Genomic DNA, 15,540 nt, shown 5'->3' with positions numbered 1-15,540 from the left:
TTTTAGAGAACTTTTGCCTTACACCCAGATGTAAGGCAGATGCTGTGATAAAAAATGTAGAGCCTCCATATTGCCTCTTGTTGCTGCTGGGTTAAACTTAACGTACACCTTTAAAAATACTCTACAAGCCTCACTGGTCTGGTATCTTTTTTTTTTTTCTTTTTTCTTGCTTCTTTTCAAATTGTCTGTTTTAATTTCTTCTCATTCCTTTGATTCCTTTTCTTTCTGGCTGCAGCGGCCAACCAGAGGGAGACACTCAAGTCTCCATTCCACCTGAAGGAAGAGCCCAAAGTGGAGGAAGCGTTGAGCCCTAGACCATCCTCCCAGTCCCAGAGCCAGGTCCAGCCAAGCTTCCCTGCGACTTTCTGTCAGGACGGGCCAGTGGGGGCTGCAGCAGCCACAGAGCGCCAAGGGCCATTGAAACCAAGGGAAGGAAGCCCAATGGCTAAGAACAGCTTGCTGAGCCAGGATATCAACGTTAAGGTGGCCTCTGAACTGCTGATTAAGCTTTCAGGTAATTTTAAATCTAAGCAAAAGATTGATGGATGGATGAATATACTGTATTTCTTAAGTTTGTGTAAAACACTTGAAAACGTAAGAAGAACAGTACAGAAGTATTTCTTGGACACAACAAACCATGCTCTGTGTTATTGATATTTGTGGTGCTGGTCGGCTGTTTGAGTTTCAGATCAGCCAATAGCAGCTCAGGAGGTTACCTGTAGGCCAAAGGTTATGACACTGACTGCCATAAAAGGGTTCTGTTGTTTTCTGCCATGGCACACGAAACCAAGCTGAAATTGGGGGCTTCTAAAAGGTGAGCAAAGTGTACCTGTGGGGAAAAAGCATATGTGATGAAATGGTCTTTGTGACTCTGAGGCCTCAGCTCTGGATGGTGGCTGCGAAGCCTTTGTATCCTCTGTGATGATATTCGGGTAACTTGTCTTGACCCTTCATTTTTCTTCTACACTACCCCTCTATGCATTTAGTTTTTGTGAAAACGAAGCAGTACATTGCGCATCAGTTCTGCTTTGTTTTGTGCAACAGCTTTTTTTTTTTCCAAAACAATGTCCTCAAATGGCAAGAAGATATATCTGCTTGCTATATTGAACTTAAAACTCAACCCTGACTTCCCCCTTGGACCATGACAGACAGTTAAACGCTAAGATATTTGACACGCACCATGTTTCAACCTGTTTGGACCACTCTGACATCATCCAGTGCAGCGTGATTTAGCCTTTACAGCTTCTGGTTTGAGCTCAGCAAGAATGTTAGTAACAAGTCCTCGGGCAAAGACTCAAACCTTCTTTCTGTTGTAGCACATTGCATGTGCTACCCTACTGTTGTTTTTCAATTACCACTCACTTTGTGTCACTGCTAAATAAAGTTTAAAGCTGGTGTTTATTTTAGCCTAAATCACTACTGAATGCCAGGTCCAGTTCAAGTGTGTTATGGACAGGTGTTTGTCCACTGTGGGCTGCTGAGTGTATCTCTCAGGCAGTCAAGAATGAAATTTGCTGAAGTATGTATCAGTATGTACTGAACAGAAGTGACTTCTGTAGTTATATGATAAGCAGAAAAATGTTCTTCCTGATTTCACAAATGTATTTCAAATTGTCGTTATTCTAATACCCAGCAGGCCTCCTGAACTATATTTCCTTTGGAAAAAAAAAATACAGAGTAATTTCAACATTGGAATGATTAGTATGCTAGAACTGTGCGGCCATAAAATTTACAATGTGACACATTTGGGCAAATATGCATCCACAGTGGTAAAAACCACAAAGTAAATGGCAGTCTGATGGTGGCGCAGTGGGGCGTTGCTCCATCCGCGGCTCTTCATCCTGTGCCAGTGTGTGCGTGCTTGACAGACACCTCACACACCGGTTGCCATTGTTCTCTCTGGGTTGACTGGTGTTCAGAGTGACTCATGCTGGCTGGAAGCTCTGTGGTACTACACGTGTGCTGCTCCACTGCCTGCCCCCAGGTCACGTTTCCCTGTGTGTGTGTGTGCTTTTGTGTGAGTGTTTGAGGAAGACAAAGATGCTATGATTACTACTTTAAAACAACAGGAAAACCTAATTTAAGATATTGGCCTTTGTGTTAAATCTGAGAGAGAAACTAAGAGAATGATGTGGGCAGTATATAATTCCTTCATTGTGCTGCCTCCACCTATGTTCTTTGTTTCATCCCTCTTTCTCTCCCATCATTTTTGCCATTTCCAATCCCTGCACTGATGTTATCGTGCCAGTTTATTTGGTCCTCAAGCAGCATGGCCAGCATTTATCCCCTCCCATCACTTACACTAGCTCTGCAAGGTTGACCTAGGTTAGGGAAAGATGCTGCAGCGTTCATCCGTCCGCTGGCTCCCTCTGCCCCCTCACACAGTCCTCGGAGCGCAGTGCCGTCCATTGCCATGGCAACAGCGGGGGCGGTAGATGGAGAGGGCTGTCTAGAGTGACAGCCTTGACAAGAGTCTGGACCCTCAAATGACCCTGGGGGGAAGGGAAGGAGAAAAAGATGGCGAGGAGGAAAGGAGAGAGCCAGGGAAAGGTCAATGCCGTTACAGTCACGTGTGATTACGGTCATGAGGTTCAAGGGTATATACACTGTAACCTCTCTCTGTCCCCTGTTAAAGGTCAACCTTGGAACACAATAACGCAGTGAGAATACTTGAATAGGGAAATCACATTGGGGAGTTTAGACTAAGCATTTTCTTTGTTCGGAACATCACTATTTGTCTAATAAAAAGTGCTTATTTTCCCAGTCTTGCTTGTCTTACAGCAAATGGACACAGCCTAATTAGATTTCTGCTGCTCATCCTTCCTCGACCATGGCATCGGACAGTCAGAGCAAGTGGGGTTGTCATCATTACTGCCCATTGTGCTGTAACATGAGTTGCATCATCCCTTTAACTAGGTCACTTCTTCTTCTCTCTCCTTCCCCCCCCTCTCTTCTCTCTTCCTTATCAAACATTGGTTGGTCATGTTGAGTCGCCTTGCTAGCGCTACCTCCCCCACATCTGTTTAAAACCAGGCTGCTGGTGTCTGGGGGCTAATTACGCCGGGCTAAATAGTCCCTGGCGCCAGCGGCTAACGTGTCCTAGCAGATGGGCACTGGTGTTGCAGGGCAAGGGGAAACATGGCGTCACAGGAAGGGAGGGAGAAGGGGAGGGGGGGTACAGGGCCCTAGGTGGTGCCCTGGCAGACTGGCATCGTGTGGGTAACAGCCGTGCCACCCACTCACCATCCAGCCACCCTCACTATAGGTGTGAATTCACACTTTGTACTCGCTTAACTCATTCCTCATTCCTTAGGAACAGGCCTTCCATCTCTGAGGACATTTTACAGGCCCTCTCCCCTCTACGCTGCTCGTTACCTTGCTAATAAAAGTTACATTAAACAATTTTAACCACTAAGGTTCCGAAAGACCAAACAGATAGCAACACATTTTTAGCTCACGAGGTTCTTTTTGTTGATATTAATAGAAGATAAAAAAAAAAAACCTACTTTCACATCCAGCAGGCACAAATTCAACATGGACATTCCATCTGAGCCTTTTCTGGTTACAAACCAACTTTAGTATTGCCTGGTGTTTATCCCTTGCTTGGTCCACCAGCTCCAGTGATAGCTGATGCGCATCGTTTTAAAAGAAAACTGTATTGTTTTAGTTTTGTCTGTGCGTCAGAGCAATTAGCTGAATGCAGCAAGAAGCTAGAAAGTGGGTGTTGATTTCCAGAAGCATTGGCAGTTCTTGCAGCAGTGGCCAAAGCTGATTGATTGAGTGATAATTAACGCTGTTTATAATCAAAGGATGCCAACTCCACCTGGCTTCTCCTCAAAAGATTTCACATGATTGCCTCTGCTGTAGGAGCCACAAATGACTGACAGACCACATGTTGTCGGCCTACAGTGTGGATATTTTCACTGTCAACAGGATAATATGACAGTTACAATTTGTAGGGTTTGAAAAAACAACTCCTGACTTACCACTTTTAAATTTAACTAAAATATTCCTAATTTTAATTCTGCTGTACCACTTCAGTTTGCTCTTAAAATGCATTAATTAAAATGCAACAGATAAAGTGGCAGAATAACATCTATGCTGTAACAGATGATGAGTACAGATACACAGAGGTTTGCATTGATTTTCTTTTTTCAGCACCCTGGTTGGTTGTGCATGATTTCCTCGAGGTAACCACAGTGGATCACAGAACTTGTGTTACACAATTCAGGTAGGGATTTAACCAACTAAAGTGGAGGGCTCTCCTAAAGTCTAAAATCAGTTTACAGTTGACAGCTTTATTGACATTTGTGCTTACATTGCATTAAACGTGTATTTTCTTTGTGTCTGCTGGTTGTAGAATGTGTTTAAATTACATTATTCAGCATTATTATGTAATTGCTGCATATACGACTGATGATAGAATGACCAAATTACTAACTCAGTGATGGTGCACTAAAACAAATGTGGTCCTTTTCTTTTTTTTAATATTTATTTTTACAGCTATTCAGTTTCTAATATTCAAACAGCCAATTTTCACCAAGACACCAACACATTGCCTTGTTTATATTACAAGTCATTGCACTTTTCCTCCCACCTTTGCACCATGTACAGTAAAGCACAGCTGAAGGATGACAAACAGTTATTTAATCTTAAAAGTAATCAAGTAAAACAGAAATATTTTCAATAATACAGGATCTCAATTTGTTTGTCTTCCAGCAGAAAAATGCCAAAGAGCACTGAAAAAAATAAATAAATAACTTATTGTATTAAAAATATAGATTTATATCTTAAAAATATATCTTTCCCTTGTTAGTTAATAAATGAACGTAAGGCTCATTAATTATCTTCACTCTTGCATAAAAGGTTTCACTATTTGCTCAATATAGCTTATCACAGCAGACTGTATAAGCGGTTCTGATTCACAACACTGGCAATACTGTACAGTATTACTTTATGCTAAGATCTACACTGCTCTGACAGTGTCCTCATCATGCCCCCTCAGTGTGGCCGCTCACTGACCTCTCTTACTCCCACCCTCCCCATGTCCACATCTTTCTCTCTGTCTCACTGGCTTCTTATCATTGCTTATAGTTCTATTTACAGAATGCAGAGCGGATTCCTTTTGCCCCTTGCTGCATGCGTTTGTTTCCCCAGGGCAGGTAGTTTTATATGCGGAAGTGATTGACGGAATTACAGAGGCAATCACTTGTCGTGTTTTGTCTTGACCTTGTATGATAAAGCATTACTAGCCCTGGATCCACTCCGGCTTGTGCCAAATGTTTTTGTTTAGGGCTGCTTTATAAGGGCCATATCTGGATCCTGATGGGCTGTTTATCAAGCACACTGCTCTAGAGTCAGATGTAGCTGCAGTTTGCGACCGTTGGAAGGCTGAACTACTGAGAGCTAGCTGGTCGAGGATCAATTGCAGCAGCAGCTGTCTGTGAAGTCTGCAGGCAAGGCTGCTGTGGCTCCCACATGACATGCAGTCTCCACACTGCAGCCTTTGAAGCGCATGAACTCTTCACCCCTGTCTGAGCAGGTCGGCTAGAGAGCAGGAGAATAGAGAGATTGAGAGAGAGAGAGAGAGAGAGAGAGAGGGATGGGGGCAGGGATAGAGAGATATGGAATAACAGAGCAGGGAGAAGGGTAGACTAGGATAACGGGAGGGGGGGAGAGGTGGAGAGGTTGTCATTTAGGCTCTAGCCATTCTTCATCCTTCTCCCCCAGCCCTTCTCTCCCATCCCGCTTTCTTCTTCTCCTCTCTAACCCTGGGGTGTTCTTTTTCTGGCACCGTTTGACAATTTCTTCCCTCTCCTTACCCTTCCTCTTTGCCTCTTCCTGTGTCTGTCTCCCCCCCTCACCGTCTGTCTGTCCAAGTTTTTGTTCCTGTGCTGTTGATGCATCGCAGTGGTGCAATAAATTGACGTTGCATACATTCAATCACTAATGGTATGTGATGTTTTTTTTTTTGTACACGTGGTTACAAACCTACCCTGGGTCCGTACACTCCTACTGTATATTCTCAGCGAAACAGACTGTCACGTCCACACAGATTCAAGTAGACACCTGAGGGCAAAGTTGATCACTAAAAACAGAACATCGCACAAACCCCAGTCACTTTCATTCTGACTCAAAACTTGAGTAGTGCTGTGTCAGAGGGAACAGGGTATGTATAGTGCATAGAGTAACTTGGAATACAGATCACATTCAGACACATTATAAAACTGCAACATGGTTGCCATTACAAACCACATGGAGCTGAAAGTTTTCACTTGCAGTCTGTTAGGGGACATGTAGTCTAAATGTTTATCATAGGTTAATAAAGCACGTGGAGTGCTTCGGGAATAGGGTCTGTGTGCGTATATTGAAGCAGACAATGAAACTAATACCCAATTAAAACTTAAAGTTCACTGCTTTGTTAAAAACAAGAATGTGTGCACGTGTTCTTAATTGTTACACCTGCTCTTACATTAACAAAAAGTTTAAGCAATGCACTGTTGAAACTTTCAGGAAAATGAGGAATGTTTGTAGGGACATGGCACAAAATCATGTACCTCAGATGTAACCAATTAATAATTGTATTTCTGTTTTTGTGTACCTTTTGCTCCCCTCTTTAAATGTTGATGTTGACGATCACCATGCTCCCTATCTAACGAGGACAGCCAGTCGAACTCTGCAGTGGCTGTTGTGCGTTTTGTTGCAAGATTAATATTCTTCTACATCCTTGCCAAATTATAATTTTTTTTTTTTTTTTTATATTTCTAAAGAAAATGTAAACCACCAAATACTAGTTTTCTGTATAAATGTGTATATGTTATATTTATTTATATAAGGTTACTGGTACACTTTGAAGTAATATTAGGAGGAACTGGAGCAACACTGACACTGAAGAAAAGCTATGATATTTATTTTATAGAAAGGGCACAGGCTGTTTTGCACACACACACACACACACACATTCTTCCAGACTCGATTCTGTGGCCTAATGGCAGCTGGTGTATCACAGAGAAGGCTTCTGCACCAGAGGGGATGACACATACACGCATAGACACACAGTGCACACACACTCTCTTACAGACACACAAGCTGGATTCAGGCAAACTGAGGGCTGCTTTTTATGGCTTCAGAACATTAGGTCAAAAAGCCAAATCTATTATCAGTGTGGGAGTAAGGCCACATTTTAATTTTTTATTATTTTTTTTTATTTTGTGACAGGTAGACTTCTGATCTGGCCTGCTGTGATGTGATACTTTCAACGTGGTGTCGGTGTGTTTATGATCAAATATTTTCTCTCTGTCGTGTGATCTCGCTGTAATGGCTCTTTGGGTTGTGAGCATGTTTGTCCCGGCGCTGGAAGCTCAAGTACATATAGTGTCCTTTAGTACGAGGGTGTGTTTTTTTGTGTGCAACTGTGTGTTTTTGCAGCACAGCAGTCCACTCAGCCTCTGTCGTTAGGGTGGTGATCCAATGATGGAAGCTTGCGTGTCCCTTGGTTGACCCTTACAGAGCAGTGCCCCCTACCCCTCCGCCCTCCCGTCTCTCTCCTCCTCTGCTCTGCCCCTCCATCAGCCTTTCCTAGGTTACTGTTGGCCAAATCTGGCCACCTGATTAAGGGATTAGTGGGGCTGATGGTTGTCAGTGTCCCCCACATGCTGGCTACTACCACTAAACCAGACACCTGGACCTCAGGGAGGAGGCAAAGGGAAGGGGGCGGGAGTTTACACTTTAATTCATCCACATAAACACACACAAACACTGTTTCAGTAGACACTCTTGCATGTCCACACATGCCCACAATGGGACTGTTGGTCCAGTCTTGGTGTCTCACACTGGCTTCGTTCAGCAGAGGAGTGGAGAATGTGAGGGGAGGGGTGGCAGGGTTAGGACAGGGTTACTGTCTTGTATCTCCCCTCCCCTCCCTGCCTCATTCTCCTGCTCTTCTAACCTTCCCCTACCCCTCCCACTGCTCCCGATGCCCTGCCAAATTCATATATGCCATAATCGTGCTGAGTCGCCATGTCAGCAGCACTGTATCAACCCCACTGCTTTGTCTTGCTCTTGCTCGTCGCCACACTGAGACACTACCTCCTGCCATCACTACAGTCAAAAGAGCTCGGATATGCAGATGCTAATGGATGTCCCAGTCATGTTTGTTTTTCCTCCGATCCAATTTATTTATTATTTTTTTCCACATGATCAGTACAGCCTAAAGTAGACCTACATTTAATCTAGTAAATTTAGCCACAGAGACCATTAGAGAACCACTTTCTAACAACGGAATAGCTCTGCATTAAGAAAATATAGCCTGTCTAACAGTTTCCTTTTAATAGTTTCCAATATTTTTTTATGGCGGTCTATAGTCTTTAGTTTAATATCCGTAAAGAGATGAGAGTCAGTGTTTGAGTCTGCAGATCGGCTAGGGACATTCCTAACAGATGCCATCTCGACTATTTTTAGCCTGCCTTCTGCAGCTCACCTTTTGAACTTGCACGAGAAGTTAGTCAACAGATGTTTTCCCCATTTCAGTCATTGTTTATGTGCTGCCTTCAATCAGTGTCATATCCAGCACATGTAGCTATTATAAACACGGAATAATTGCTTCTTAGTTAACGTTTAAAGTGTTGTAGTGTCTTTCTGTTTGCTACAGTGAACCTACATGAGCTGCTGGCGCCCTCCCCCAAGAGAGAGTTTGACCTCCCGATGCCCTCGTGCCCTAGTAATTACACAGCAAGATGCTAACCGGCTCAGCTCAGCTTTGGCGGCAATGCTCATGTTTTGTCTGTTATTTGGATTTCCCTGTTTCAGCTTCGGTTATAATCGTACATCACCTTTAAACATCCATGTTTGATTATTTGACCAGACCAATTGTGTAGATTATCTAAGTTGGTGGCAATATGAAAATGTATAATCCTCAACTGTCCAAATCTTCAATAAAAGAAATAAGTTATCCTGTGTCTGACTCATTATGTGCGCCATCTATTGCATGTTTGTCCATCCTGAAAGAGGGATCGCTCCTGTGTTCCTCTTTCTTTGGGTTTTTTTCCATATCGGGCCAAAGATAGAGTGAGTTGTGTGTCTTATTGATTGTAGAGCTTTTGAGTCAGATGTGTGACTTGTGGCAGATTGAATAAGACTGACTTGAGTTGTACAGGATAAGCACATGTGACAGGCGATTTTGACAGAAAAACACATCAAATTAAGCCTTTGTCTGATCTGCAGCTACAGTGTAATCATTTGTGTTCAAAGTATTCTGCAGTCAGGGTTTTGTGGAAAACTTACAGTATGTGTGCTTCCAGATTTCACTGCAATTCATTATTCCTGGATACAAATAACAAATATTTATTACAATTATGAAAGTTTACAAAACATTTTGAATGCACTTGCTTTACATTTTGGGATACATTTTTTGCCAGCTGGTTGTTTTTGAGCACTTGTAATTTCAAGTTCTTTTGAGGTCTCAATTTACAATTTGATTTACAATTTTGATTTTGTTAACCCCTACACATTTTAATGTAATGCAGTACAACAGTTGTACAATAAATACAAGGTTTTACACTTTCTTTTGCTGCTCCATGTCTTTAAATAAAGTCGATAGAGTAATAGAAACAGCTTTCAAACTGTAGTAGTCAACAGTATCACACTGTTAAAATACTCACACTTAAATAGGAATACATCAGTATTACCAGTATGTGTCTGTATCAGCATCACAATCTAAATTTGAGTGATTGTTTAAAGTACATGTATGTATGTAGCTCAGTCTCTTTAATAAGAGTCTAACCAGTAATTTCCCTCTTGTTTAATCTTCTGCTGCAGAGAACAACAAAGATGCCCAGTACCAGAAGGTGAAAGTAAAGGCAGAGCCCATGGAGGTGGACCCACCCCCTGCAGAACTCACCCCACCTGCCTCTCACCTGCTGGCCTTCAGCACTTTAGGGGCGAGTGAGAAGAGTGAGCCGATGAGCAACCTCCCGGAGACGTTGTCCCGCCCCCAGAAAGACCTCTTCTCCCAGGACATATCGGTCAAAATGGCCTCCGAACTACTGTTCAAGTTGTCAGGTATGTTCCTTCAAGACAGACAAACACAGTTCTCTGAGCAACAGTAGAACACACACACACACACACACGTACAGCAACATGTCTGGGTTTTTCCTGCAGCCCGGCAGCGTAAACCTTGGACAGTTTTTGATACTTGACCATAAAACCTACATGTTTCCATTTCCATCCTCTGGTGGCTCTGTAGTAAAGTCGAGGATATATGATGTGTAATGACACCCTGCTTTTACCTGTATGGCCATGAAAGTGACATTGAAGCAGCAGACAGCTGTTTGTATTGCTAGATTAAGACAGAGCTTTGAGGTGGAACCATCACCCCCCAGAGAAAAGGTGCAGATGTGAGTGTGTGTGTATGGGGGNNGGGGGGGGGGGGGGTGGTCAGGCTTGTAGTCCTGGGCTGTGACCCCGGCTTTATGCAGCCTGTGATTGCTTCGCTTAAATGCCATATAGAGAAACGAGCTCGTGTAAAATCTTTTTTTTTTTTACTCCTCTTGCTCTCACACATATTCACAAATTCACACATTGACAGTCTTTCTTTCCCACACAGTCTTGCATGCACACCTTTACACACTCACACAAGGCCCCATGGGGAGTGGTGTCTGCACAAATGCCCCCTCTTCCCTCCTCCCTCTCCTCCTTTCTCTCATTCTCTCTCTCCCTCCCTTGACTCGTTTTCAGACATGCCGGCTCAAGCACACTTGGCTGCACACGCTCTCCCCCTGCACTTCCCCTCCCTCCCTCCCTTTACATTTCTCCCGTGCGGCATCTCCATGGCAACGTGGAAAGAGACCTCTGTCCTTGGCGAGCAGTGTGACGGAGTGGGGTGTTTAGGGTGGGGGTAGGGGGGGGGTTGTAACGGGGGGCAGAGGATAAGGAGGGTAGAGAGGGCAGCAGGGGTACACAGTATGCCCACCCAGGGAGGCCAGGGCATCGCTAGCCTGGCAACAGCGACAACCTCCCCCTTAGAACTGGGTTTGAATGTGAGGGGGACTGGAACAGAGTGGGCTGCTGTCACACAATGAGCAATCAATATGAATTACCCAGAGCAGTAGGACCTCAGAGACACATCAGTAGCAAGGTCGCTCTGAACACTGAGATGGTTGCAGCTTTGAAATTCACTTCAGTACATCGCCTTGTAACTCACACATATGGCTACATTCTCAGGCATCTATGTATGGTGCTCTTTACCGCTGAATGCTGAAAACCCAACGCTGTGAGTCGTAATAGCTGATTTAACAATGCTTGCTTTAGTCACCACTTAAGAAACCTCTATAGGTCATTTGTATTTAAGTCACAACCACTCTGATTGACTAGAAATGACTTCTTTGTTATACTGAACAAGCACAAGAACAATATCACGATGGGCTCCGACCATGTTGGACCTAAAGCAACTCGCTCACTGAAACAGTGCTCAGGTTCTCTGGTATAAAGAGGTGGACATGCATGGCATCCGTTTTCTTCTTAAACATGCGTGACTACAGGTGCATGCAACAGAAGCTGTACTTAGCCTGCACGGTAAACAGATTATAGGCTTCATGTGTGATCATGACAAGAACACAGGTGTCATCTTAGGTGTCAGAAGGACGGGTGTGAACACTGACAAAACTGTAAAGTTGTGGAAACCTTGGGAGACATCAATTCAGTTATCACCACTTTTCACTCTTTGTTATAGTATTTTTATGTTTGTGTTTATTTGCGGCCTGCGGCCTCACAAAACCCCACTAACCTCAGGAGAAATTATTACATTTTTGTGGAATATAAAGTTAGGCTTGTTAAGCATCAGGAGCTGTCTGATTTTGCTCAGCAGGTGACTGACTGATCGATCACATTGTACAGTGTAATTAATCTGAGGAGCACGTTGCTACGCCGGAAAAAGATAAAAACCAGAATTTTTACAATTTGGGAAAAGTAAAGACAAACATCTGAGCGAGGCACAGTCAGGTGCTGTGATTTGTGAATTGCGGTTTGAAGTTAGTTTGATAATCACCAGTTGTACACACATTTTGTATTTACTCCTCCTAAAGTAGTACCATGAAATATTTGAATATTTTTGCCCTGATTAAAAGCTTTTCAACAGACTTTTCCATTTACATACAAGAGCTCCACCGTACACAAACACATGTGCCATCTGGGTAGTCTAATGTAGATCTGAACAGCCATGCAGATTGTTTTTTTAAAAAGAAAATCATATTGGTGTTGTTGGGCTTGCTTTTGGCCCACAGGTCGGCGGGCCCACCACAGAGACTCCCACTTCTCCAGATGGCCAGTACACCCCTGCTGGCATGGCGAACCTGTGCTTTACTAGCCAAGTTAAACTTGAAGGGATCATATAGTGCTTGTGTCTCAGTTCTATAGTGGCCAAAGTGCGGGGAAGTTTTAGGACATTTTTGGTAATAATTTATTAACTGACTGAGTAATTTACAGTGGCAGCTCTTCTCCACAATCTTTAACCTTCAAAACACTAGTTTCTTAACTTTTTGTTTTCTTACTAGCTTCTTCTGGAGCCACCAACCACATTCTTCATCAAACACATAATACACATAATTGACTTAATTGTCTCAGAGATGGTTCAGTTTTTATCATGTGACCTCACTATGGAACTATGATAACAGGTGGTCGTATTTGGGAGGTGGATTGTAACCCCGGATTTTAATAGATAGTACAATGAATACATAAAAACTGTAAAAAATAAATATATGTATAAATTATAACGTTTTTTTTTTGTTTGTTTTATTTCAGAAAAAGTCAGCAAATCCAACAACCACAAAGACGGCAACATGGTGGGAATAAACAGGTGAGTCAATAATACCGTGTGTATTTGCTGTTGAGTTTAGAAAATATTTTTTCATCACTAAATAATTTAAAATGATGAAAAATGAGTTTAGTAGCCATGTAACTGTTAGTGTTATGTATCATGTTTCAGTCCATTCCTGGACGAGTGCTTCAGACAATCACCCTTTAACTCGCGCTCCAAGAGCTCTTCCCCCGCAGAGGCCAGCTCTTCTACCAGGGCAGCATTTCACGGTAAGACGCATGTAACACACGCACACACACACACACACACACACATCACACAGGCACACACACGAGGAACATCATATTAGCTAGTAGTAGTAGTAGAGGAACACAACATGTCATCACGTGAGCACCTCTTGTTGCAGGCGGACTATTACGTTTTAGAGCTGCAGTGTTATCGATTTAGTTGATTAGTCAGTTGACAAAAAATTCATTAGCAACTATTGTGATAATCAATTAAGTGTATTGGTTGTTTTTCAAGCAAACATGCTGCAGCTTTTCCTGCTGTTTTTCCCTGTCATAACATTTAACAACATTAAGATACATTTCATATCTTTACGTTCTGGACTGTTGGTCAGACAAAACAAGCAAATTAGAGACCTCTTGAAATCTAAGAAGTTGTGAAAGGCATTTTCAATCTTTTCTGCAGATTAATCGATAATGAAAATAATCATTAGCTGCAGCCCCAGTGTCTTTGTTTGTTGTTTTACCATTTTACACAAAGAAATAACAGACGGAAAAGTAATGTGCAGCTGGCCAAAACGAGGAAGTAATTAACTGCCAATGGACAGTAGTGCCGCGTCCTCCGTAGTACAGTATCTTCAAAGGCTTGCATCCAAGGCTTCATGTTATTCTCAGTGTTGCTTGGAGAAATCACTGATTATGCAGAGATGCTCATTAAACACACGCAGTACATACATGTGCATGCACATAACACACTTACCCTCTCACACAGAAGCTTGTAGCCTGGGAGCTACTCGACATCGAACTACGCGTGAAGACACCTTTTTAAATCCGAGTATACGGCCACAAGGACACATCACAATTAACCACCTCCAACTTTACATGATCCCCCCTCCTCTCCGGTAAACCTTCCTCTCCCCATTTCATATTTAGAGCTCCATCCAGCCTTTCTGCACTCTCACACGTTTTCCCAACCTGAAGGCCTCTGCCCAGGGCATCCCCCGTCTCCCTCTCCTCCCCTCTTCCCTGGCATCCCAGAACTTCCCCCCATGTTCCTTTGGCAGTGAGAGATCCAGAGGTTAATTAGCTTGTGCCAGCTTTGCCTGTCCCTCTGCCAGTTAATGAAAATCTGATTGGCTTCTGGGTGTCAAGAGTGTCCTGAAAGTTAATTCGCCCAGCCCATCTCGCCTTTCCCTTGTGTGCTTAAGCTTCAGATCCAGCCTCTGTTGCTCGCTCTCCTACAGTTGTACTGTTTTACTCTTTTTGTCTGCTTCATATTTGTCTAGCTGCGCTTGTTCTTTTTCCTTTAGTGCGCTTTAATTTTCTTTTTCTCCCTGTTTTATTTCCCATTGCTCCAATTATTGGTAAGCTTTTCTAGTTGGTTGGTGAACTTTACTGTCCTTCCCTGTAAGTTCACTTCTCCTACACAAACCCAAACCCACCACACTTTTTGGACCCAGCACTAAGAGACTTGTAGGTTTAGTAGATTTGTAAGTGATGATCACTGTCTTGAAACTTGTGCATTCAAAAATAATTACTGCAGATATTATTCGACAATGTTCCACACTGTATTGCATTTATAGAGGAAAAAATACAAATATCTGTTATTATTGTCAAGGTTTGATTAAAAAACAGGATATAAGAGTTGTATACACAATTTATCTGCATGCGATGACTATTAATGTATACATAAAAACTGAGCCTTTCCCTTTAAGTCAGAAAGAAAGAATAAGTGAGGAGAGGTTCGTGTGATCCCAGTGCGACCTCAGGAGTTTGCCTCTCCCTTCCGTCTGGGTTCTAGCACCATCCTTCATTTCTTGTTTGTGTCCCTCTGTCTCCAGCTCTAATAGCACTAATTAAACCATTAACCACTTCAAGGCCCACGCCACTCCCTAACTGGCTTAATCATCAGTGTGTTTGCCGGGTTGTGACCTCGAGCTGCTGCCCTGACCGGGCTATCCTCTGGTCTCACTTGTGAGTCAGGACAAGTTAATGCTTTTATGTGCTAAGCTTCTGCTACAAGCACCACAAGAAGGTCTAGGATTCTCAGAATAAGCCAGTACACAGAGGGAGTTTGGAGAACAAAAGCGTGAAAAGCCGATCGAAGTCAGATATCGGGTCAGATTCCGACTAATGCGGGAGGCCAGAAGGTTTGTGACCTGCAGGTTGGCCGAGGTCGCAGTAACTCAAGTTTTTTGACATGTCTGGTGTTGTGACACCTTCACCACCTGTGTGGCTTTACTTTATTTACTTACTTTTCAACAAAGTGTTGCTTTAGACTGGTATACTTGAATGCATTTCACACGTGCCCTCACTCAACAATGTCACAGTGGTGAGTCATAGACCTACAGTAGAGAGGAGATAGAGATATTCAGTTCACAGTTGTATAAAAGTGATAAAACCAGCAAATTGTTTCATTGGAGAAGCTGTGTCCAGACAGTGTGGAAATTTTACTTAAAAATAAGCTTAAAAGATTCATTGATTATCAAAATAGCTGGAAATTAA

At 43.0% G+C, this 15,540-nt stretch overlaps 1 protein-coding gene across 1 annotated transcript in view; it reads left to right on the top strand.

Moving 5' to 3' along the window:
• Positions 1–15,540, top strand: part of znf827 (zinc finger protein 827) — a 62,220-nt gene that overhangs the window by 32,696 nt on the left and 13,984 nt on the right. The window contains exons 5-8 of the mRNA XM_035659922.1: positions 236–514; positions 9,817–10,059; positions 12,796–12,850; positions 12,980–13,080. Of these exons, the coding sequence (XP_035515815.1) occupies positions 236–514; positions 9,817–10,059; positions 12,796–12,850; positions 12,980–13,080 (678 nt within the window). The remainder of the gene's footprint in view (positions 1–235; positions 515–9,816; positions 10,060–12,795; positions 12,851–12,979; positions 13,081–15,540) is intronic.

Source organism: Morone saxatilis, unplaced genomic scaffold (assembly GCF_004916995.1).
Source record: "Morone saxatilis isolate NCDOM2014 unplaced genomic scaffold, NCSU_SB_2.0 Contig17, whole genome shotgun sequence".
Taxonomy (NCBI): Eukaryota; Metazoa; Chordata; class Actinopteri; family Moronidae; genus Morone; species Morone saxatilis.
Note: the sequence above shows the minus strand (reverse complement) of the source record. Positions and strands in the feature narration are given on the sequence as shown.